We start from the raw sequence: 22,528 nt of genomic DNA on the forward strand, positions 1-22,528 counted from the left end.
GAGAGAGAGAGAGAGAGAGAGAGAGAGAGAGAGAGAGAGAGAGAGAAACAACAGCCCACCTCTGTGAATAGTTCCAGTATTGTGACTTGACTCTTAAATGACTCCAAAGGCCATATGCTGAAGGCTTGGTCTACATTCTGTGACACTACAGGAAGGGATAGTCTTCAGGACGTGGGGCCTGCTGGAAGGAAATTAGGTCATAGGAATGTATACTTGAGAGGGACCCCACTGCTTTCTGGCCACTGTGCAGAGAGCAGCCCTGTCCCACCATGAGTCCTCCAGCATGATGTCCTGCTCTGCCTCAGCATGAACCAAGCAGAGCCAGCTAGCGGTAGCTGTGAACTACAGCAGACATTCCTTCTTTCTCAGTTAGCTGCCTCTCATATTTTGCAGAGTAACAGAAAGCTAACTGATACGACAAAACAATAACGCCAGTTCCTTCCCTGAGTTTAAAGGTCTCACAATCACCATAGCCTTAGATTTAATCTGGGATATAAATATTTCAGAGCAAGATTGCTGTTCTGTTGTTCCTGACGAACCTCTGGGTGCCCAGAGTTTTAGTACTGGCTCTTATTTCCTGTGTGTTATTTCTGCTCCTGACAGACATTAGATGCTGTGTCACAGGATCCATCAGAAGCTAAATCTTTATTTTTCTGAATTCCAGAGTCTAAAGTTATGAAGAGAAACTCTTGTTCCCATTCCAAACACTTATAAAATGTTATCTATATCAAATATAATTATAATCAAAGTCAGGGCTGGCAAGACGGCTTTGAGGCTTGCTGCCAAGCTTGTTCAATTCTCAAGAACCACACAGTGGGAAGGGAGAACTGACCCTCTCAAGTTGTTTCCTATCGCTGTGGCATGGCTGCATGCACATACATGCATGTGCGTGTGTGCACGTGCATGTGCACACACACACACACACACACACACACACAAATAATACATAAAATTAGGGTCAAGAATGGAAGCTAGAAGAAAAAAACCCACCTGCATATAGAAAGAGAAGAAATTCAGACCTAGAATACAAAGAAGCAACTGGGGCTGAGGTTGTCTCTGGGCCACAGGACCCCAGTGTACGTCCAAGGCCATGCCTGAACCCATGCTGAGCATCTCAGTCAAGGAGCATAAAACTATCCATAACCGATTGCAGCTGGCCTAAGTCTGTTCCCGCGACTGCTGTCACAGGCTTACTTAATAGCATCATGGTTTGCCCTCACAACTGTCCAATTTTGGGTAATTAATTATATGAGTTAAGAGTTTTATTTTCCTTCTTTCATTTTGGTTTTATTTCTTTTTCTTTTTTCCTGGTTTTTCGAGACAGGATTTTTCTGTGTAGCCCTGGCTGTCCTGGAACTCACTCTGTAGACCAGGCTGGCCTCGAACTCAGAAATCCGCCTGCCTCTGCCTCCCAAGTGCTGGGATTAAAGGCATGTGCCACCACTGCCCGGCTGAGTTTTCTTTTCAAACTGATTAATTCTAAAGCTATTTTGGAGACAAGTCTGCTAATGTGACCTAGGTTCCCATGTGGAAGGCCCCAAGCCCCTTCATTGCAGGTATGGAAGTATGGAACTACCCATGGATCCATGAGTGAAGGCCACCTGTTTTCCGAGCAAGCTAGATATTGTCTGAAGGTGGGACCAGATGGCTTCATTTTGTATTCCATTATCCCAGAACTGACACACTTTCTTCTTTGGGCATCTGGCAGGACCTCAAACACTGACTTGTGAAGATGCCAAAAACCACTGTGGTCAGATGCAATTAGATCTGAGTAATAGTTGGACCTTAATATATAATTAGTGCTGACCAAATAACAATAGAAAGTGGTTTATTTCTAATGTGATTGCCACCAGAGGCTGGGAGAGTACATGGCAGCTGAATAACTGTCATTGTCAGATGACACAGGAGCCTCTGGTATTAACATCCAGTGTATGGCTGGACTGGGGGAGCGATCCCCTCATGAAGAAAGCTCTCTAGCAGAGAGATGCCACCTCCATGACTAGGTGAACCACCACCGCTGATGTGCTGAGAACCGACATCTCTGACATTTCTCTAAGTCATCATCCCTTAAGAGTTATCTACATTTAAAAGGCTTTCTCCAGACAGACTTCTCTACGCCCCAGTTCAAATATCTAGTCCTCTGGGTTCCAGCTCTAAGCTGCTAAAGGCAAATACACCAGGCTGTCCCATGAGCTCAGAATGATGTACCGTGACATTCTCTGTACCAAGGCATACGTGAGTTACACACATGGGTTCTCTGAAGCCAGTTTAAAAAGTATATTCAAAGGTGACAGAGATATGAATGATCAGATGCATTTTACTCCAGGGCTCCAGTACCAAGAATCTCTTTTTTTCCATTTTTCTCCCAAATACACTTGAAAATAAGTTGAGCATATGGGCACGCAGAAGTATCATGTTCTGAGTAGGTAGAAATGCCATTTTAGCATGCTCAACTTGTGCCTCTAAAGACTTCTGTGCCGAAGCAGATCACATTGTATGATCTGTGAGCATCGTGCCCGCGCCCCAACCAGGCAGCCATTGTGGACTCACGAGGAGGCTGCATCCTCTGTGACTGCCCTGGTTGCTGGCATCTGGCTCTTCCTGCTGGAGTCCCCTTGCAGACCGGTTTCCGTCCTCTAAGCTGTCCTATTCTGCCTTTACCAGCCCTCGGCTGCCCTGAGAGGAGAGGCTCCCAGGAGAGGACAGACTCATACTTCCTCAGCCACTTGCCCAAGTCCTGGAATCCAGACATCCTTGATTTCTAAGCATCAACAACCATGAAAAGGAAAAGCTCATGAAACGGTCAAGGGCCTAAAACTATCAAGAACACGCTTAAGATTTTTACAAATTGTCCTATTGCTATTATTGCAAATTCTCTTATTGTTTTTGTTCTTGATGATTTATTTAAACAGTGAATTTTGCCATGATAATCTTTTGTTACTGTTGGTTTGCTTTTACCTAATCAGATCAATCACATTTATTCAACTGAAACAGAAGTTGGTGTGATTTTTTTTTTAAGAATAGTGTCTGTCATCTTAAGTCTTACAGCAACATAATTGTTTAATTGGGGGAAAATAAAGGCTTTTATATCTTCCTATTATTACTCCTCAGTATGTGTCAAATTATTATAATGTGGATTTGATTTTGTTCAAATTCTTTATTTTTAAAATTGCTGTTTGAATTACTCACTTGAATGTCATATAAAATTAATTCAATGGATTATGGCTCAGGATTAGACAGAATTTCCACAAAGTTCTAAAATGTTCCTACATATGCTTTAACCATTATGAACTACATATTTATTTGATTTTCTCAACAGTGACAGTTAGAAAATCAAAATATCAGTAACTCTGAAAAGCATCAAAGATGGTCTGTATCCTGTAGTATCATTTCCCTGTAAAAATAAATAAGCAATCTATCTCATTATTACACATTTACTCGTCCTTGCTAAATGGTAAAAATATGCATGCACCGAACAATATAATTCTACATTTGTGACTTATTATCAATAACTTTGATTTATAGACCCATTTTATATATCTATTCAAAACTCTGCCCCACAATCCAAGGCCCTAAATGGAGCTCAGTGTTCCAGGAAGTCAGTTACTCAGGAACTGCAGAAGACAAGTCGTTGGCCCACACCCAGACACCAATAGATCCTGAATTTCATGAACAACTGTCTAAGGGAAACAGCTCGCCCAGTCGGCTCTAGTGGGACCCCTTCCCTAGTCTTAGCTATAGAACTCCCACCAAGAAGCATGTGACCTGTGTTCCTTCACACTCTGGTCACTGTGTTTCTGGGTCCTGTGCCCTCATCGTGGAGTAGCCAGAACTTAACACATCCCCTCTCTGGCATTAAGCCAAACTGCAGTAGCCGCTGAGGTCGTGTAAAGCCCCGTCTTTTATGTCTTCCTACAGACTTTCTCACATATTCTTACACCTGTACACTCAGGGTTGCTTTAAGGGGCTTGTGAGTTTAAGGAGTGCGACCAGGCAGCTGTCCGGCTGTGTCTCATCCAGAGTCACTGCATCCTGTCCAGGATTCTTCTGGGAGTCTGGCAGCTTCTACGGCTACTCCCCAGACGGGGGCAAATGTCAAGGTGGGGTGACTCAACACACAGCGGTTAAAAGCCACCACCAGATTTTTAAACTTTAAGATACACTAATTTTTAAAATTTGTTCATTTTTATTTGTCCATGGCGTGGACTACCGTGAAGCCCGTGTGGGGGTCAAAGGACAACCCGTGGGAATCAGTTCTCTCCTTCTGCCCTACAGGTCCTGGGAACTGAACGCAGGTCTTCAGGCTTGGGTAATAGCGGGTGCCTTTAACCAGAGGCTGAGCCGTCCATATCATTGGATCTGCACTCGAATTTACCAAGACACATAGTAGAGCGAAATATAGTTAAATTAAAGAAGGGTGGGGAAAAACAGATGTGGGGAACCGAGGGAGAAAAGAGAAAGAAAGGAGGGAGGGAAAGATGGGGGGAAGTCTACTGTTTATGCCATCAGGTGTCAGGCACATCAAATGTATCATCAGACTTAACCAGAGACACACAAACAAAGAAAAGCACTTGAGAGTGCAATGAGCCCACTGGTCTCTGGACCACTGTGGTACACTAATCCAAATGCCAAGGAGATTACCAGGCATCAACCCCGACTGCCCCCAGATGCAGCTCAGTGTGATTCTTCCTACCATCACTGGCTCCCACTTCCGAGGTGTTCAAGCCTTTCGCTCTACATCTCTGGGTCAATCCCCTGTCCCAAACCTGCAAGGTGGACTGAAGAAATCATACAGCATGAGGCTTGAGGGGACAAGTTGTTCCCCAGGAGATGACCAGGACTGCTCCAGGACGCAACCTCATCGCCATAGGCCACTATCCCAAAGCCGGACTGCCGAGATATGAGCGGCCAGTGGGGTATCTGTCCTGAAAGGCTTTCCTGTCCTGAGAGTCTGCTGTGGCTACAGGTTTACAACAGGGCTTCCCTCGGTTTTCAGTCACGAATGGAGAAAAGTGGGGTCAAGGGAACAGGCATCCTGTAAGTGATTAACAGCAGATGCTGAAGTAAGGAGATGGATACAAAATGCAGGCAGCCATAGCAGACCGTCGTCCCACTTCGGCTACCTTGCGGGCCTCAGTGAGGACCCAGTGCTTCTCAGCAAAAGCAGCAGCCCATATCAGGCAGCCGTTATTGGCAGGCAGCCACACTGTCGGCGCAGTCCTGGGTTTCAGTCCCCGGAACTGATTCTTGAGTCAGTCAGCTATACAGAATATTTATCTCTCTGTCACCTAGATTTGGAAAAGAAAAAAAAAAAAAAAAACACCATTCTTTTTCCTTCCTTTTCATCTTTTTTTTTTTTTTTGTATACAAAAGCTAGATTTTAAAGGCAAAATCATAGTCCACTTATTCATTTACTGACAAATATTTTCTGAATTTCCACAATGTCTTGGGCAATGAGTGTTGATGTAGATGTAGCAACTATGGAGCAGAGCCCTTTGCATGCATGGTTCCCACATGCTACTGCTGCAGAGAGCCAACCACTTCAAGGTTACACTCGGGCCACAAAAGCTGAGCAGTAAATTGTACCCCTGGTCATAAAGGATGTGCTCATATGCCTGCTGTAGCTGAGATTTTAAAGTATTCTTGTTAGGTATAGAAAATAACACTAGAAAAGTCATTACAACCACGTTTACCACACAACAGGAAACAAACCTGTGATGCTTATTACTCGGTTTGATTGAACTTCCTCTACAATTATATCAGCTTCTTTTTCATAAAACAATTCATTTATTTACAACGTGTTATTCCTTACAGTTTTGTCTTATTGCTGTTGAAGAGATTTTTTTCTATAACACAATACCAAAAGGCATTCAAAAGGAATCATTTTAAAAAATGACATTATTTATGCAAAAAGATCTTTAGATTTCCTAGTTTATTGAAATGCTTTTCAATCAAGTGCTTTTCATTTTTACATAATGCATGTCAGGACAGCTACCAGGAATAATAAGTACATAAGAAACTTTTCTTGCCTGTCACCAGGTACTCTACTCTTCCATTTTCTGCTTTGTGAAAGTGTGAGTCCTCTCTTTTCAATGGCCCTGAGTTCATTATGAGAATTCTTTTATGACTCCCACAGCATAAACCACTCTTCTTGAACAATACCTTGATCTCAAACACAGCCTTGTACTCTGCCTTGCATTCTGTATATATTTGTGTATGCACATGCATGTTTGTGTGTGGGTACATGTGTCTGAGAATTCAAATGCACATGAGTGCACACAAGACTGTGGAGGCCACAGGACAACATTGAATGATGTTCCTCAGACAGTTTGACCTTTGCCTCACTTATTTTTTCTGGCAGAATTATTTCCTAGACTGGAAGTCATCGAGCGGTAAAGGCTCTGAGGCTAGGGTTCATGCATGTGTGCTAGCACACCTGGCACCTTAGCATGGATCCCAGGAATCAAAGCCTTTGGTCCTCGTGTAAGCACTTTACCGAATGAGCCACATTCCCAGTCCTTTTTGATATACATTTTCTTCTTATATGTGTTATATATTTTTTGCAATCTTGCTTTGAGACTTCTAGTCTCTGAATTTTCCCTATGGAGTGACTGAAGAAGGTAATTTCTACACTCAACCAAAGAACTAGGTAAGAACCATAAAAACAATCCCTCGCACAACCCAGGAGGTGAAGCTGGGCGTTAGGTCCTTGCCTGCATATTTCTACAACTTAAAGCAACATGGGTGACAGTTGAGGATATCTGGATATAGGTGAGAGGTCCCCCTTCCTTTTTTTCCCCTTTTCTCCCAGGAACACACTTCTGAAGCCAAAGATGCTGGTGGTGGCAGTGTTCAGCGCTAGGTCTCCACTGTCCTGCAGGTTTACACATCTAAGGCAAAACTGAATTTCTTAACACATTTTCTTGTCTTTCCCACAAACACATGAGAGAAACTTAAGCTTTTGGGATCACTATTGGAATAGGGCTTACATACACATAGGCATGAACATGATTAAGATCGGGATATAAACATCAACATCTCACCTAAAACTTATTTTATTTTATTATTGTACTGGGGATTGACCATGTCTTAGGGTTTCCATTGCTGTGAAGAGACACCATGACCACGGTAACTCTTATAAGAGAAAGCAATTAACTGGGGCTAGCTTACTGTTCAGAGGTTTAGCCCATGATCCATTTTGTCATGGCAGGAAGCATGGCAGCATGCAGGCAGACAGGGTGCTGGAGAGGCAGATGAGCATTCTGTATCTGGATCTGTAGGCAGTAGGGAGAGGGAGCTGGGGGAGATACAGACACTGGGTCTGGTCTGGATCTGTAGGCAGTAGGGAGAGGGAGCTGGGGGAGATACAGACACTGGGTCTGGTCTGGCTGGTGTGTTTGAACCTCAAAGCCCATCCCCAGAGATACACTAGGCAAGCCTGAAATTTTGACCGTTTTTGCATTAGAAATCCTAGGACTTGACGTGGGACATGAAAAGGGAGGGCAACACACAGGAGACTGTCTTCAGTCACACAATCTGGAGCAAATCTACAAGTGTGAGGAGAAATTGCTTTAGTGTTTTACTGATTGATGAAGAAAAATAATTAGGTCCCCTCCCCCTTTCTCCTTTGCTTCTATCCACCAAGCAGCTGTCTGACCACTTCCTTTAGCATGGGGCTCCATGCTAACTCACCTTAGATAACCTCTGACTAAGCTGCTCCTGAGTCTCCATTTTCTTGACCTCTATAAATTCTTGTATGAATTATATATAATGTTATCAGGCCCCAGGAAACTATTTCTGCATTTTTAATTCTTTATATATTGTATGATATTTCATTGCTTATATTGTTATTACACACCCTTTTAAATCTGATATTGTCTTATCTGCATTAATTTATGCTACTCCAGAGGTAATTGGTAGTATAACATTTACCTCTCAGGCTAGAATAAAGCTCTTTGGGTCAACTGTTTCCTACCGTATCCCTTGAATGCAGAAAGCGGAGCAGATTTCCAATGAACGCAATGCCTCTGCACTGCACAGACATGTTTACAGGATGTAACATCATCAGACACTTGCTGTGTTCTAAGCATCATTCTGTGGGATCAAACATGAGGCCTCTGCATACTTGGACCTGAATCCCAGACGCCATCAGCATGAGAAGAGGGCACGTTATCCAGTTCTGGATAACCATGGCAGAGGCAGAAACTCTGCTGTTAATGGGCAGTGCGATTCAGCCCAGCTTCTCTGGCAGTGACAGAGGGAAAGTGTGGGAGTGGGAGTGCCCTGACTGCCCTACGCCCTCTGCTGCCCTGTTCCCTCAGAATCCCCATCTCTTAAGATCTGCCAGGCCTTCTCCCTTAACCATCAAGCCTTCTTGTTCAGAAACGACCTCCTTAAGCTGCTGCTTGAAATAGTTACTCTTTCATCCAACAGATTTCTTTCTCAGACTTCTTGTACACTGTGTCTGCATTCTAGTTTTTCCTTTCAAGAGCACCAGGATGTTAAGTTTTCATAAGAACGTGTTTATCTTGACCCTTCAATTTCTATGCTTCCTGTCTGCAGATTTTACTCAGCTGCGTGAAGCCTGAGGCCTAGACAGTTCCCCATCCCCTTTATAGTCACCAGAGCTTGGTGGCCTTTTGCTTGGGATTCAGGAGACTGCAGGCTTTAGTGGGGAGGGAGAGGAGTCAGGGTTTAAACAGCAGGAAACCCTGGTCCAGGCACAGTGTCCTTCAGGCTGGCTTGTCTGTATCAAATTCTGTGCTTATTTGCTTCTGGCTGCACTCACAAAGTCAGAAAATACAATACATTTCCATTTCATTCCACCCTTTTCAACATTTTTTTTGCAGAAAGAAAGAAGCTGGCTGGGTTTCCATGGTAACACAAGTGTGACAGTTGAGGATATCTGGATATAGGTGAGAGATCCCCCTTCAGATCCACTGGAGAGAAGAGAAATTAAGTTTTCATTTTTTTTTCCTTTCTCTCCCAGCAACACACTTCTAAAGCCAAAGGGACCCTGTGGTGACAGTGTTCAGTGCTCGGTCTCCACTGTCACGCAGGTTCACACATCTGAGGCAAAACTGAATTTCTTATCACATTTTTCTTTTGTCTTTTCCCCAAACACATGATTGAAGACTTAAGCTTCTGGAATCACAGTTGGAACATGACTTATACAGACATAGACACAAACATAATTAAGATCAGGATATAGACACCAATGTTTCACCCTAATCTTCAATTTTATTTTATCCTTGTACTGGGGATAGAACCTTAGCCTTTATAAACAGGCCTCGATAAGTTTCCCAGTCTGGCCTTGAACTCATGTAGCCTAGGCCAGTTTGAATTTTGAACACTTTTGTGCTTAGAAATCTTGGTAATTGGGACTAGAGCTATACACCAGCACATTCTACCCTGACATCTTTCTAATTATAGCAACTCACTTTTCAAGCAATAGTCTACATGCCACCACAAACCAAGACTGTGCCCTCATCCAAGCCATAACAGGTAAGAAAATATATTCCTGCTCATAGTTTTTTATTTATATGTTGGTAGCACAAAAGCAAAACAAACAAACAAACAAAACAACTACTTTCATAAGATAAAAAACAGGCCTGTCAGAATGGGAAACAGACAGACTACAGATACACCACCATAGGCTGCCATCTTTACACCTGATGAAAATGTAGAAAGGCTGGTGAAATGTCAGGGAGAAAAGCCTGAGAAATGCTAGGTGATGTGACTAGCGATCCACCTACAACTTTATGACAATTTTTATTATGCTTACCTTAGTTGACAGACTCCCAACTCTGGGGGAACTAGGGATTGCAAAAAGACTTGCTTAGCTCCTGGATCCAAAATCCTAAGACAACCCACACCCCAAATCACTGTCCTATCTAGATTTTCAGCTCCACACAGTATTAGATAGATAGACCATGTCCTAGACAGTGCATAGATAGACTATGTCCTAGACAGTGCATAGATAGACTATGTCCTAGACAGTGCATAGATAGACCATGTCCTAGACAGTGCATAGATAGACCATGTCCTAGACAGTGCATAGATAGACCATGTCCTAGACAGCGCATAGATAGACCATGTGCTAGACAGCGCATAGATAGACCATGTGCTAGACAGCGCATAGATAGACCATGTCCTAGACAGCGCATAGATAGACCATGTCCTAGACAGCGCATAGATAGACCATGTCCTAGACAGTGCATAGATAGACTATGTCCTAGACAGTGCATAGATAGACTATGTCCTAGACAGTGCATAGATAGACTATGTCCTAGACAGTGCATAGATAGACNGTGCATAGATAGACTATGTCCTAGACAGTGCATAGATAGACTATGTCCTAGACAGTGCATAGATAGACTATGTCCTAGACAGTGCATAGATAGACCATGTAGTAGACAGCACAGACTATCCAATAGTTACTTTCAGTTGCCAACTGGACAGGATGAAAATGCACCCAGGGCACAGTGGGGTACTCTGGGGCATGTCTGTGAGGGATTTTCCAGAGGACTGGCTGAGGGTAGGGAAGAACAACCTTGAACGCATTTCCACCCACCCTACAAGCTAGGGTACTGGACTGATAAAAAGGGAAAGAGGAGAACTGTGATTCAGGACTCCCTTCTTCCAGAGTGTCAGAGATGTGAGTGGACAGCCTCCCGCTCTGGCCACAGGCAGCTAGCCACCTAGTGCCAAGCCATTCCAACCACTATGGACTCTATCCTGTGAGGCATGGGTGAAAGCAAGCTTTTCCTTCTTTAAGTTTCTTCTGTCAAGTATTTGGCCACAGCAGCGAGAAAAGCAACCAATGCAGGCTGTCATATTCACAAACAACATGTGAAGTTTCTAGGCTGTATTTAATCCCCGTGACACCTGAAAATGTTATCACCTGTACACACAGTTTGAATTGTACCAGAAGCACTCTGCTTTTCCTTGGAAAACTGTAGCTTCTACGGAGCAGAAGTAATCACCACAAAGCCTGTTTTACAGAAAACCTCACTTCTAAAATCCAGCTACTGACTACCTATTTCAGCCTCTTGAAACATCGCTGTCAAAGTCATTCAGACATGAAGCACACAGGGAAGCTCCCTCAACTTTAGTTCACTCCCTTACATGAGTAGTTTAGACTGAGAGAGCAGATCCTCTTCAGTTTTGACTCCCGGGAGACATTCCTGATGCTTCCCCTACAGTTTCTTCACTGCCTGTTCTCTAAGTTTCAAGTTCTCAAACCTCCATAGTACATAACCGAGAAGTAATGACCGGCCCGAGCTATATCAGCAGCCTTCCGTATCCATGCATCCAAATAGCAGTGATTCAAAAATATTGGGGGATGGTGTACTGTACTGATCATGTAGGTTTGTAATGATTCATTCCCCCCCAAGGACTGTATCACAACTATTAGTCTAACATTTGCAGTATATTAGGCATTCCAAGGAATCTAGAAAGAACCGAAATGTACAAAAGAGCATGTAGGCTAAGTCCAAATTTGCCACTTCATATACGGGATTTGAGCATTTGCAGGTGTTTGGTTTGGGAGGTGTCCTGGAACCAAGCGTCCACTTATATGTAGCAAGGAGAGACACAGTTGACATTTTCAACTCGACAAGGTGTGGTGGCGCACGCACGCCTTTAATCCCAGCACTCGGGAGGCAGAGGCAGGAGGATTTCTGAGTTCGAGGCCAGCCTGGTCTACAAAGTGAGTTCCAGGACAGCCAGGGCTATACAGAGAAACCCTGTCTCGAAAAACCAAAAAAAGAAAAAAAATTGTTTTTAATAAAAACTTGCAGTTACGTTGTAGCTAGGTAATTCAAACATATGGAATTCTTAAATGTTCAAAAACAATAGGCAGTCGGGGGACTTCTATATCAGAATACATTTTTGTACTTTGACAAGTGACAGAAAAGATGGCAAAAGAATGTTCTGTTGTTAGAAGAACCCAGACCGAAATCCACTCTACAATGACCTTGTAGGAAATCAGAACTGAAAAAAAATACAGCCTTCTGAAAAGTGTGAGGTAGTTATGGCCAGAGTCGTCATTTCAAGGACATGGTTAAATGAAGGCTGTCATAACGACCAGTTATTGCAGAGGGTGTAACTTTTCATGTATTTGCGATTGTGGCTGGGAGCGTATGACGAAGATCCGGGGGTCAAAGATACGCTGGTTTACAACGGGGTAGAAAACACACATTTTAGGAGGCACGAACAGAGGACCACAGCAAGTGCTGCCAGATGGACGTCTCCTGAGGGACCGGAAAATTTCTCACCCTGAAGACAAAAGTCCCAGTTTTCTCGATTCAGCCCACGATCCAGCCCGCATCCTCTGCCACCACTTCCATGCCCATCTCCAGGCAGAATGCCACGGAGGCGACGTTAGAACAGAACTCATCCCTCTTATCTGCCAACGCAACCCGCTCCTGTGCCAGAACACCGGGGGGTCGGGCGCTCCAAGCCCGCCCCTCCCAGTTCCCCCGCAGCCCTGAGCTGTCTCCAAACCGCGGACCTAGGAGGCGGAGCACCGGGACAGCTTTGATTGGCTCCGCCCACCCCTCCGTCACTCCACAGCTGGCTTACGATTGGTTATCAGACCGTGCGCAAGCGCAAATGCTCAGCCCCTCCAGACCCCGGAGGGGAGTCTATCGCTGGGTCTTACACCAATTGGTCAACAAGATGAGACGCCTTTTCATTGGTCAAGAGTGGTAGTCTAGAGTCCGGACTCGCGACCTGATTGGCTACAGTGAATCCGAGCTTCCGCGCAGACACCCCCGCAGGCTGTTGCCGAGGTGTTCTGGGGTCTCTCGACAGTGGCTGGCGGATCCGCGCTCCAGGTTTTCCAGGCGCCCGTGGCTGTCTACCAGCGCGAGGGAGGAGCTCGGCTTACGTCTAACTCAACGGGGGCGGGGCTAGAGGGCGGACCGGTGACGTCATCGGGCGCGGACCGGGTTTGCGTGTAGCCTGGGCGCCACGGACTAGCGGAGCTTCGATTTGCTTGTGTAACTCATGGCGGCGGCCCTTAAGGCTCACGTCGTTACGTATAAGGAGATCAAGCCAAAGCTCTCCGAAGGCCAACAGCCTGGGTGATGTCGGCCACAGGCCGGCCCGTAGTGAGGTCCCCAAGCACGGCGCGCACGCCTAAGCCCATGGTCCCTCCACTGTCACCTCCCGCAAACCCCCGAGCGTGGGCGTCTGACGTTGCCCGCCTTCGGGCGGAGGAGAGCGCGCAGACGCAGTACGGAGGCCTGTCGGGCTGGGTGTTGCCGGGTGTCGCGGAAGCCGGTCCTCGCTGGAGCGCGCGGACGGTCGCTAGGCGACGGCGCGAGGGGTGGGCTTTCGTCTAGACCCCGCCCACCAGGCTGGCTCCGCCCCGGGCAGCGCTGCGGCTGGGCTCGGGCGCGCGCTCCAGCGCTAGGGAAGCGGCGGCAGCGGCGGCGGCGAGAGCTGGGCGTGGAGGCGCGAGGGGCGGGGCGGGCGGCATTGCGGGCCCGCGGTTCGGGCGGCTCCGGCTCGAGGTCGGGCTCCGTTGCTGCCGGCGCCCTCGGGGCTGCATCGTCCTCCGGCTTGGCCCGCTCACAGGGCCGCGCGCGACTCGTTCAGCTGCAGCTCTGCTGCCGGCGCCCGGGGCGCTGCCGCGGCCGTGAGCCGGCGAGTCCGTAAGGGCGGCGGGGCCGCGGGGTCGGGGCGCGGCGCGCGGGCGCAGGTCTATGTCGCGGGCGGCGGCGGCGGCGGCGGCCGCGCAGGGACGATGCGCGAGTACAAAGTGGTGGTGCTGGGCTCGGGCGGGGTAGGCAAATCCGCCCTGACCGTGCAGTTCGTGACCGGCACCTTCATTGAGAAATACGACCCCACCATCGAGGATTTCTATCGCAAGGAGATCGAGGTGGACTCGTCGCCTTCGGTGCTGGAGATCCTGGACACGGCGGGCACCGAGCAGTTCGCGTCCATGCGGGACCTGTACATCAAGAACGGCCAGGGCTTCATCCTGGTCTACAGCCTGGTCAACCAGCAGAGCTTCCAGGACATCAAGCCCATGCGGGACCAGATCATCCGCGTGAAGCGGTGAGCAGAGCGGGGCACACGGGGCTCGGTGACTGCGGTGATCCCGGCCCCTGGCTCGCCCGGGCTACACCACCTCCTCCAGGGGCTCAGATTTGCGGGCTTTGTTTCACAAGTAAAATTGGGCATCCTGTTAACCCCCAGCCTAGCCCTTTGTCTCCAGGACAGTGGTAGCGCTTCTTCTGGACCCCAGAGAGAACAAAGTTTGAAACTTGCAAGGAAAGAAGGGATGAGTAGGTGGGCGCTAGGGAAAGGGGAGCTAAGTGTAGGCACGCCTGTGAAGCGCGCGCTTAAATACACCCTTAAGAGGTTTGACAGCCAAAATTTGCACATACATATCTTGTGACAGTGTCAATACTAGTTAAGGGGACCTTTCTCGTCGCGGAAAAGATTAAATGTTGCCAGGAGGTTGGCAGAAATGGATTAGTGCAAAACTTTAAAGACACATTGGCAAATAATTTGAAGACCACACAACATTCAGTAGGCTTGGCGTCTAGAAGCACGCTTGTGACATTTATGCTGAGAGCGTGCAGCTTCAGTTCTCTTTCTCTCTTAAAGGCTAGCCTCTTCACCCCCCCTCCCCTTACAAAAAAAGGAAGGAGGCTATTCTTGGAAACCAAACAGAAGTTTAGTGTGAGCTCTGGCTTGTGTATCAGCTAATTTAAAGTTAATGGGGAAAAAAAGCAGCAAACCAGCTTTTTCCTGATGTAGAGTGTTCATAGAATGCGTTTTTGCTGTGGCTGGTGACCTGGATGCTTTCAGTGTTTGTTCTCTCTTACGTTGATGCTATGCATTTTCCCCTTAGCCTTTTAAATACTGAACGTCTAACATGTCACTGCAGAGTTCTGTTCTTTACTGATAACACTCCTTCTGGTCCGTATAAACTAATACTACTGACAGTCTTCCAGGATTATTCTACCTGTAGCTACATTTGAAGTCACATTGAAGGTTTAGGTAGAAACAATCACACTTATCCATCATTTGGGGTTTACACACTTCAGAGCTCAGAGCAAGTTATTTGTATTCAGGGAATACTTACAAATTCCTTCCAAGTGGTGGGTTTTTAACCCTTGTACGGAGGTCAGAGGAAATGCCCTCTCCTCAGTGCCTGCTTCCAGCTACTTGAGTATGCATGTTAACAGCCAGACTAGACCAAATCACAGAGCAGTGGATAGGATTATGATCTTTTCCCAAAGTTGGTGACACTGGTAGCCTTAACCTCTCTAGTGTTATTTTTTAGAAATGTGTTTCCTTTTGTGGTACACACATGTGGGTATGTTAATACATTTGTCTTGAAGTTGTTTACAGATAACGATGTAAGTGCTCCAGCTGTCCCACCTTCACACCCAGTTCATGCCCACACATCTGTGCAGAAGCAGCAAGCTAAGATCCCCAGTGGCATGGGCCATGTCACGTTGTAGTTTCTGTTGGCTCCGTGTAGCTCACATTTCTGTTACAACGATGGGCTAGTTTATTTACTAGAGCAGTTCCTTGGCACCTCAGCCCAGGACTGCAGGCTGAGATTCTATTCACCCAGACTCGCTAGTTGCAGCTCTTGATGTGAGAAGAGCAGTGATGAGGTGAGCTGAGTTGAGCAGCGTTTTCTTGTGGGGTAAATGTTGTGTCATGAGAGCCTCTCCAGACCCACTTCCTTTTTGTTTGAGACAGGTTCTCTATGTTGTCCTGGCTGTCCTGGAACTCGCCATTCATACCAGGCTGACCTCAAATCCATTAGATTCTCCTGCCTCTGCCATGGGGTACTGAGATTAAAGGGTCCATGTCCAGCTACTTGGACCCCTACTTCTATGTCCTGTTTTTTGTACCTCACCCTAACTAATTTCATCATTTGCCTTCCAGGTCCGGGTGAGATGTAGGTTATTCACATTGTACAACAGTGTATAAAGGCATACTCAAACCTGGCGTGGGGGGCACGTAACTCCTCTCAAGATAAAGCATGGTTTTTATGTTAGTGCATTTTCTACTCTTTGGGGGACCAGTTCCTTAACTACTCAGTTGCTATAGGAAGTATTCAGTAATTCCATCTTCTGCTCATTGTGTGCCAGCTGTCTGCTTTACATATGATATACAAGAGTTTTGGGGGGTTAGTTGCAGTGCCATAGTGCAGTTGGCATAACTGAAATGCTACGGCTTGATAACTCACCAATTACTGACAAAGAGAATTTTTAAGATCTCTGAATTCATATAGCCTCTTCTACACAGGTGTGTCTTTCAGCTAATAATACATTTCTTCGACCAACTAACTATAAAGCATTATCACTTTATTGTGCCACTCAGTATTAAACCTAGTCAGACACTTTACTTTCCCATGCCGCATCTTCACAGTCTGTTAGGACTAAACATTATGCAAGTGCTTGGTTGCCATAGGTACCATAGTAGAGTTCATAGCTTTTAGATGTTTGTGGTTTTTGGAAATACTTACTTTATAGGCCTGAGTTTCCTTTTCTGTGAAAGGGAAAATAGCATCCCCTCCCAGTGTCATGAGGGTGACATGCTGCCATGTGTACGTGGGTGCCCATGTGGTCGCTGATGCGCAGAAAAGGCAGAAGTCCTTTCTGTCACTCTTCAGGTGTGTCTCTCTGACTTCCATTGGTTTTATCTGTGACATATCATTGCAGCCTTGGAGGAAATAATTCATATTTGTAATTGCGGTTTGAAATTCCTTGCCTGTTACAAAGAGTGCTATAGAACAATGTAAATTAGTCTTAGGAAAATACTTTGTTGGTTTTGTGGAATAGCTTCCCTTATGGGGAGATCTTATGGGGGGAAGGCAGGGAAATGAATGTGTAACACACATAGCATAGAGATGGAGCTTCTCACTTTATTGATATGGTCTAGAATGTTTCATTTTTTAAAAATATTAAAATGGGCCCTTATCTCTTTTTGAGTTAGGTGTGTGTACACACATGCATACTTGTGTGTGCATTCATGCAGAGGTCAAAGGTTGGCATGTCTCATTCATTTGCTCTGAACCTCATTTTTAAAAAACATTTTCATTATTATGTCTGTGTGTAGAGGCCATGGCACATGTACAGTGATACACATGTGAAGGTCAGAGGGCAAATTGACCATCCCCCCTGTTTTGGGTTCCGGTAGGCAGACTTGTGTGGCAGGCACCTCTGCCCACTGAGCCATTGCCTTAGTCACTAGTCTGTCGTTGTGAAGAGACACCATGACAGAGGCAACTATAAAAGAAAGCGTTTAACTGGGGACTTGCTTACTGCTTCAGACACTTACCCATTATCATCACAGTGGAGAGAATGGTGACAGGCAGGGCACTGGAGAAATAGTTGAGAGCTACAACCTCAAACATCCACAGGCAGAGAGAGGGAGCCGGGACCTGGCGTGGGCTTTGAAAACCTCAAAACCCAGTGACACACTTCCTCCAACAAGGCCACACCTCCTCATCCTTCTGATCCTTTCAAACAGTGCCACTCCCTGGTGACTAAGCATTCACATTTATGAGCCTATTGGGTCGTCCTATTCAAACCACCACACCCATCTACCTCTTTTTTAGATGTATTTATTTTTATTTTATGTGTATGAATGTTTGCCTACAAATATAGATGTGTACCACACATATATAGCATGGAGGTGAGAAGAGGGCACGAGGCCTCCAGGGAACTGTAGTTAAAGTACAATGCCGTGTTGGTGCTGGTACCCAAACCCAGTTCTTCTGTAAGTGCTCTCAACCTCTGACCCCTTTCAAGCCTGCTACCTTATTTTTTTTTTAAGACAGTGTCTTACTGAACCTGGAACTTGATGATTTGGCTGGCCAGCAAGCTCGATGATCCTCCCATTTCTGCCTTCTCTAATGCTGGTTTATAGATGTGTGCTACTGTGTCTTTCATTAGGCTCTAGGGTTCTAGCTCAGGTCCTGATGCATAGATGGCAAGGAGTTCTCCATTCCTGTTCCCCACCTTCCTCTCCTCTCCCTCCCTCCCTCCCCCCTCCCTCCATCCCCTCCTCATCTCTTCCTCTCTCCCTTTCTTACACACACACACACTATACATACACATGCACGCACACACACAAACAGAAGACTTCAAAGTCAAGTGACAATCTCAAAATGGCTTTGTGTAAATCATATGCCACGTCTTTTCCTCCTCCTCCCTCTCCCCCTCCTCTTCCTCCTCTTCTTCCTTTCCCTCCTCCTCCTTTTCCTCCTCTTCCTCTTTTTCTTTTTACTTGATTTTAGATCACACAGAAAAAGAAGAAACACTTATATTTTAACAAAACAAGAATTCACACTGCTTTCATTATTTTACCATCTTCCCGTCTCAGGGTCAGCGGTGGTGGTGGTCCTGACTTGAGGTGTCTTGGAACCTACTGTTGTAGGTCTGTATCTTAGGATACAGCTCGTAGACTCTGAGCATGACCTTTGCGTGCACATGCTCAGGTCCCCCACTGGCTGCACAGATGCACCACCCCACCAGCATCCCCACTTTCTTTTAGTTAAAAACCTCTCTCTGGCTTCTCCTGCCTTGGGACCTGTTGTCTTTTTGTAGAATTAATTTTTACCCATTCCTTCACCCCAGCTCGAAAGATTTTTCCAGCTTAGAAAAGCCCCTTTTTCTTACCAAACTGAATGAATTCCTTCAGCTGACCTCACACCTGGCTCCCCCTGAGCCACACAACAGCCAGAGGTAGGCACCTTGTTCCTCTCATCCTGTTATAGTGTAGTTACACATGTTTTGCTGGTATGGTTTGCAAGCATTCTCACGGACTCTACGCCCAGGTGGCTGGCCTAAGACCAACAGCCCACAGGAAGCAACAACAACAACAATGCAGCAACAGAGTAATCTTCAGAGAGGAAAGCCCTTGGACTCAGTTTCCCCAGGCATTTTAGTGTTTCTAGTTGATTTTGCAGATGGAGGAGATGCTTTCTGCAAGAGTGCTTCCAGTCAGGCCAACAAAGAAGAGGTCAGAGGTCAGGCGAACAGTAGTCAGAGAGGATGTCTTCTGGCTGGAGGAAATGGTATGGGGTGTGCACAGGGTAGATTCTGGGTGTTAAAGAGACCAGGACAACTAAACTAGAGACTTACACAGACCTGGGGGGAGGGGGCTGAGGGAAGGTAACAGATTCTAAAACTTAAAGACAGAAGGTTAGTTAGACCTATTATAGAAATAGGGATGAGATGGTAGATGGTGTAATGGTGATGGGAGACTCAGCAGTCTTGAGCAGTGCGACTTAGTATCTGTATGATATATAAAGACTGAGCTAACATGCTGACTAGAGAAAGACAGGGGTAAGGTTGTCCCAAATTCAGTCATCAAGCAGTGGGAGAGGGAAAGGTCAAAGGTGCTCTTCATGTTTGAAGATGGGTGAGTGAGATTAGAGCAGAGTAACAGAAAGGTGCTGTTTCAGCCCAGATGATAATCGTTCAAAAAGCCATGTCTGATAATTAGAATATTTGAAAAGGCCTTGAAGGTCAGGTTCCTTATGAATGTACGAACTCAGCATCATCTGCCGAGCTCAGATTGAGACTAGACGACACCTGCTGTGTAGAGCACACGTGAGTAGATGTGGCTGGGAATAGAAATTAGAAACAAATGCATATAGTCAAGGACAGAGCTGGGGAGTCACAGGGCAAACAATGAAGACCGCACACATTGTGCTAAGCTCCAAGCCACCAAGCCTGGGGACAGGCTGTTCAAGCCTTCTTAGAAACCAACACTGAATCCAAAGCAAGGCTCCCAAGGTAAAGAGCCTAATGGTTGCGAGTCACTTTTTAAAATTAATGACTGTGTCGTAAAAAGTTGTTGACTAAATCCTGTCAGTCAGACATTGAAGAGTTAAACATAGGAAAAGATTAATGGGAAATGTTGATCTGCTTAAACAGAAAACTCAAGATCAAGAACTGTAAGGAGTGTGGTTAAGGAATAGAACATTAGCATTAAACACCTCAGCAATATGAAAGAACTCAGCTGTTACATACAGAAATGAGGAGAGAGCATTGAGTTCCATATCCTTTATTAGAGGAACTAGTTACAAATGTAACATACTTTAAAACACTTCTCAGGCAGCTTGCTCTTTGAAAGCTCAGTTCTCATTGATCTTTTTTGTCTGGTGTCTCCTACACACTGGTAGACCATCATCACGCTGCCGGCCCATCTCCCCCTTCATTATCTTGAGTCATTAGTTTTTGCGAGCTCTGAATACTTAAAGTATATTTTCTTGGCAGATCTTTAAGTGCCTGACACTTGCTGTATTCTCTCTGTAGGACTCAATGCATTGCATAACAGACATTAGTTTAAGATGGGTTTTGCTCTGTGTTCAAAGGTGGTTGGTTGGTTGGTTGGTTTTCTTTCTTCTTTAGGGGGAAACTTGTGTTTTTTTTTCTGAATTGTAAAATTATAACACAATATCACTATTATGATACAATAATTTTCTTGGCTCTCCTAGGATTGGACTCTTTAAACTTAATTAACATTAAGGAAGATCAGAGGAACTGGTAAAAATGTTTGAAAATAACCCAACCAACAGGAGACCTGGCAGCTTGGCAGTCTTACGTGCTAACATTTATTAGTGGTGATAACACTTGGATGATTTAATGGCCATAGGAGCCTCTAGGAGATTACATAGGCACATTAAAGCAAAGGATAGTTCACATTTATGCATATTTCTAAGCAAGGACTGTTGCACAAAACCATGTACATTATACTTGATCTTTGAGATGGTGATGATGATGATGATTGAGATTATTATTATTATTATTATTACTATGCATAGCTTTTCTGTAGTCAGCGCAGCTCTTGCACCCTAGGGAGGAAAGTGTATGTCCACTCTAGGGTTCACAGTGCTGTTATGACTCCTCTGTAACTGTGGTTCTCTAGCCTTACCGACTTTTTTCTTGTGCATTTGTTGTTTTCCAAGCTAATGGTGTAAAAAAGTTATAAATACTTTTTAACCAGTTAGGAAAACTATTGGAGTTTGACTGTAAGAACACCAGACTTTACAACAAGACTTAAAACTTACAGGGAGGAAGTACAGGCAGACGCTTGCTGTACAGGCCACACTCAGTCCCAGCACCCACTGGAAAAGTCGGGTGTGGTGCACGCTCTTGTAATCCAAGCAGAGACAGATGGGTCACTGGGACTGCCTCACATGCAGCCCCAGTGAGTCAGTCAGTTCATTATCTCAGCAGTCAGGAGCGAGCACCTGAGTCATAGGCACCCAGAATCACATACAAGTATCTCTGCAGCTCACAGAAATCCACCTTCCTCTTCCTCCCAAGTGCTGAGATTAAAGGTGTGTGCCACCATGCCCTACCTTTTCATGGAATTTTTTTGTAGTCTACAGGAATCTATAATATTGTGTGGACATAAAAGGCAAACATATATGTAAAATTTAAAGAAATCAGAAATGCCTGAGAACAGTCACTATAATCTTATAATGAAACATGGTGAATCCTAAATTGCTCAGCTTTGTACTTTTAAAAGATGGACATCTCTTTGGAAATGGAAGGCCTAATACTCTCAACAGTGTCACCTATATTCCAGCGGTGTGGCCACTCTAGTAGGAAGCAAACAGCCTGAATGTTTAAAGTTAATTTTATCAGTCATCAATACGCTCCTCCCCTAACCCTTCCCAGGTGTAACCCCGTTCCTACATCCTCAACGTTGTGTCCTTTAAAAAACAAGAACAAAACCAAAGACCAATCTTGAAACCAGCCTGTGCTGTCCAAATGTTCTGGGGTGTGTGGTTTTCCACTGGAGCATGGTTAACTTAGAAGAAACTCTCTCTCCTCCTGGCAGCTAACAGTCACCAGGAGTCGTGGCCAGAGGTGGGACTGAGTCAACCTCCTTGCCTGTATGGGATTTGCTCTGCCTTAGGTTTGCACAGGTTCTGTCATGTTGTCCCAACTTTTGTGAGTTCACAAGTGCAGCCACTCTACATTGTCCAGAGGATAAGCACGTTTTGTTATAGGCTGCCACCACCTCTGGCCTTACACTCTCCGCCTCCCCTTTCTGCAATGATCCCTGAGCCTTGATGGGGGTTGATAGATGTGGTAGTGGTGGACTATTTATTCCCTTTAAGGCTGAAAATTCTACAGTGTCTTATCCGTAGCACCTTGGCCAGTCGTGGGCCTCTGTCCACCATCTACTGCCCAGCTTCTCAGATGAGCACTGGGCGGTGCATTGATCTGTGGGCACAGCACTGAGCCATTAGGAGTAGGTTTAATCCCATATCCATGTAGCAGCCAGCATAGCATCAGGTTCTCCTGTAGGGTCTATGACCTACCTGTCTCTCTGTAGAATCTTGGCCCAGTAATGGTGCCAGGTATGGACTCTAGCTTGTGGAGTGGGGCTTCCGTGCAATCAGAAACTTCTCAGCGTCTGAACTAGCACTTCAGATGTGGGTGTGACTCTAGGCAGTCACTGCTGCCGCTCACAGGGTTCAGAGCATCACGAAAGCTAGCCAAAAGGAGTGAAGCTTCCAGGC

At 45.6% G+C, this 22,528-nt stretch overlaps 1 protein-coding gene across 1 annotated transcript in view; it reads left to right on the forward strand.

Moving 5' to 3' along the window:
• Positions 1 to 13,476: 13,476 nt before the first annotated feature.
• The window catches only part of Rap2a (RAP2A, member of RAS oncogene family), a 28,614-nt gene continuing 19,562 nt past the window's right edge, over positions 13,477 to 22,528 (forward strand). Inside the window, exon 1 of the mRNA XM_021203132.1 lies at positions 13,477 to 14,067. Within this exon, the coding sequence (XP_021058791.1) occupies positions 13,754 to 14,067 (314 nt within the window). The 5' untranslated portion in view covers positions 13,477 to 13,753. The remainder of the gene's footprint in view (positions 14,068 to 22,528) is intronic.

The sequence above is a fragment of the Mus pahari genome, chromosome 8, assembly GCF_900095145.1.
Source record: "Mus pahari chromosome 8, PAHARI_EIJ_v1.1, whole genome shotgun sequence".
Classification (NCBI taxonomy): domain Eukaryota; kingdom Metazoa; phylum Chordata; class Mammalia; order Rodentia; family Muridae; genus Mus; species Mus pahari.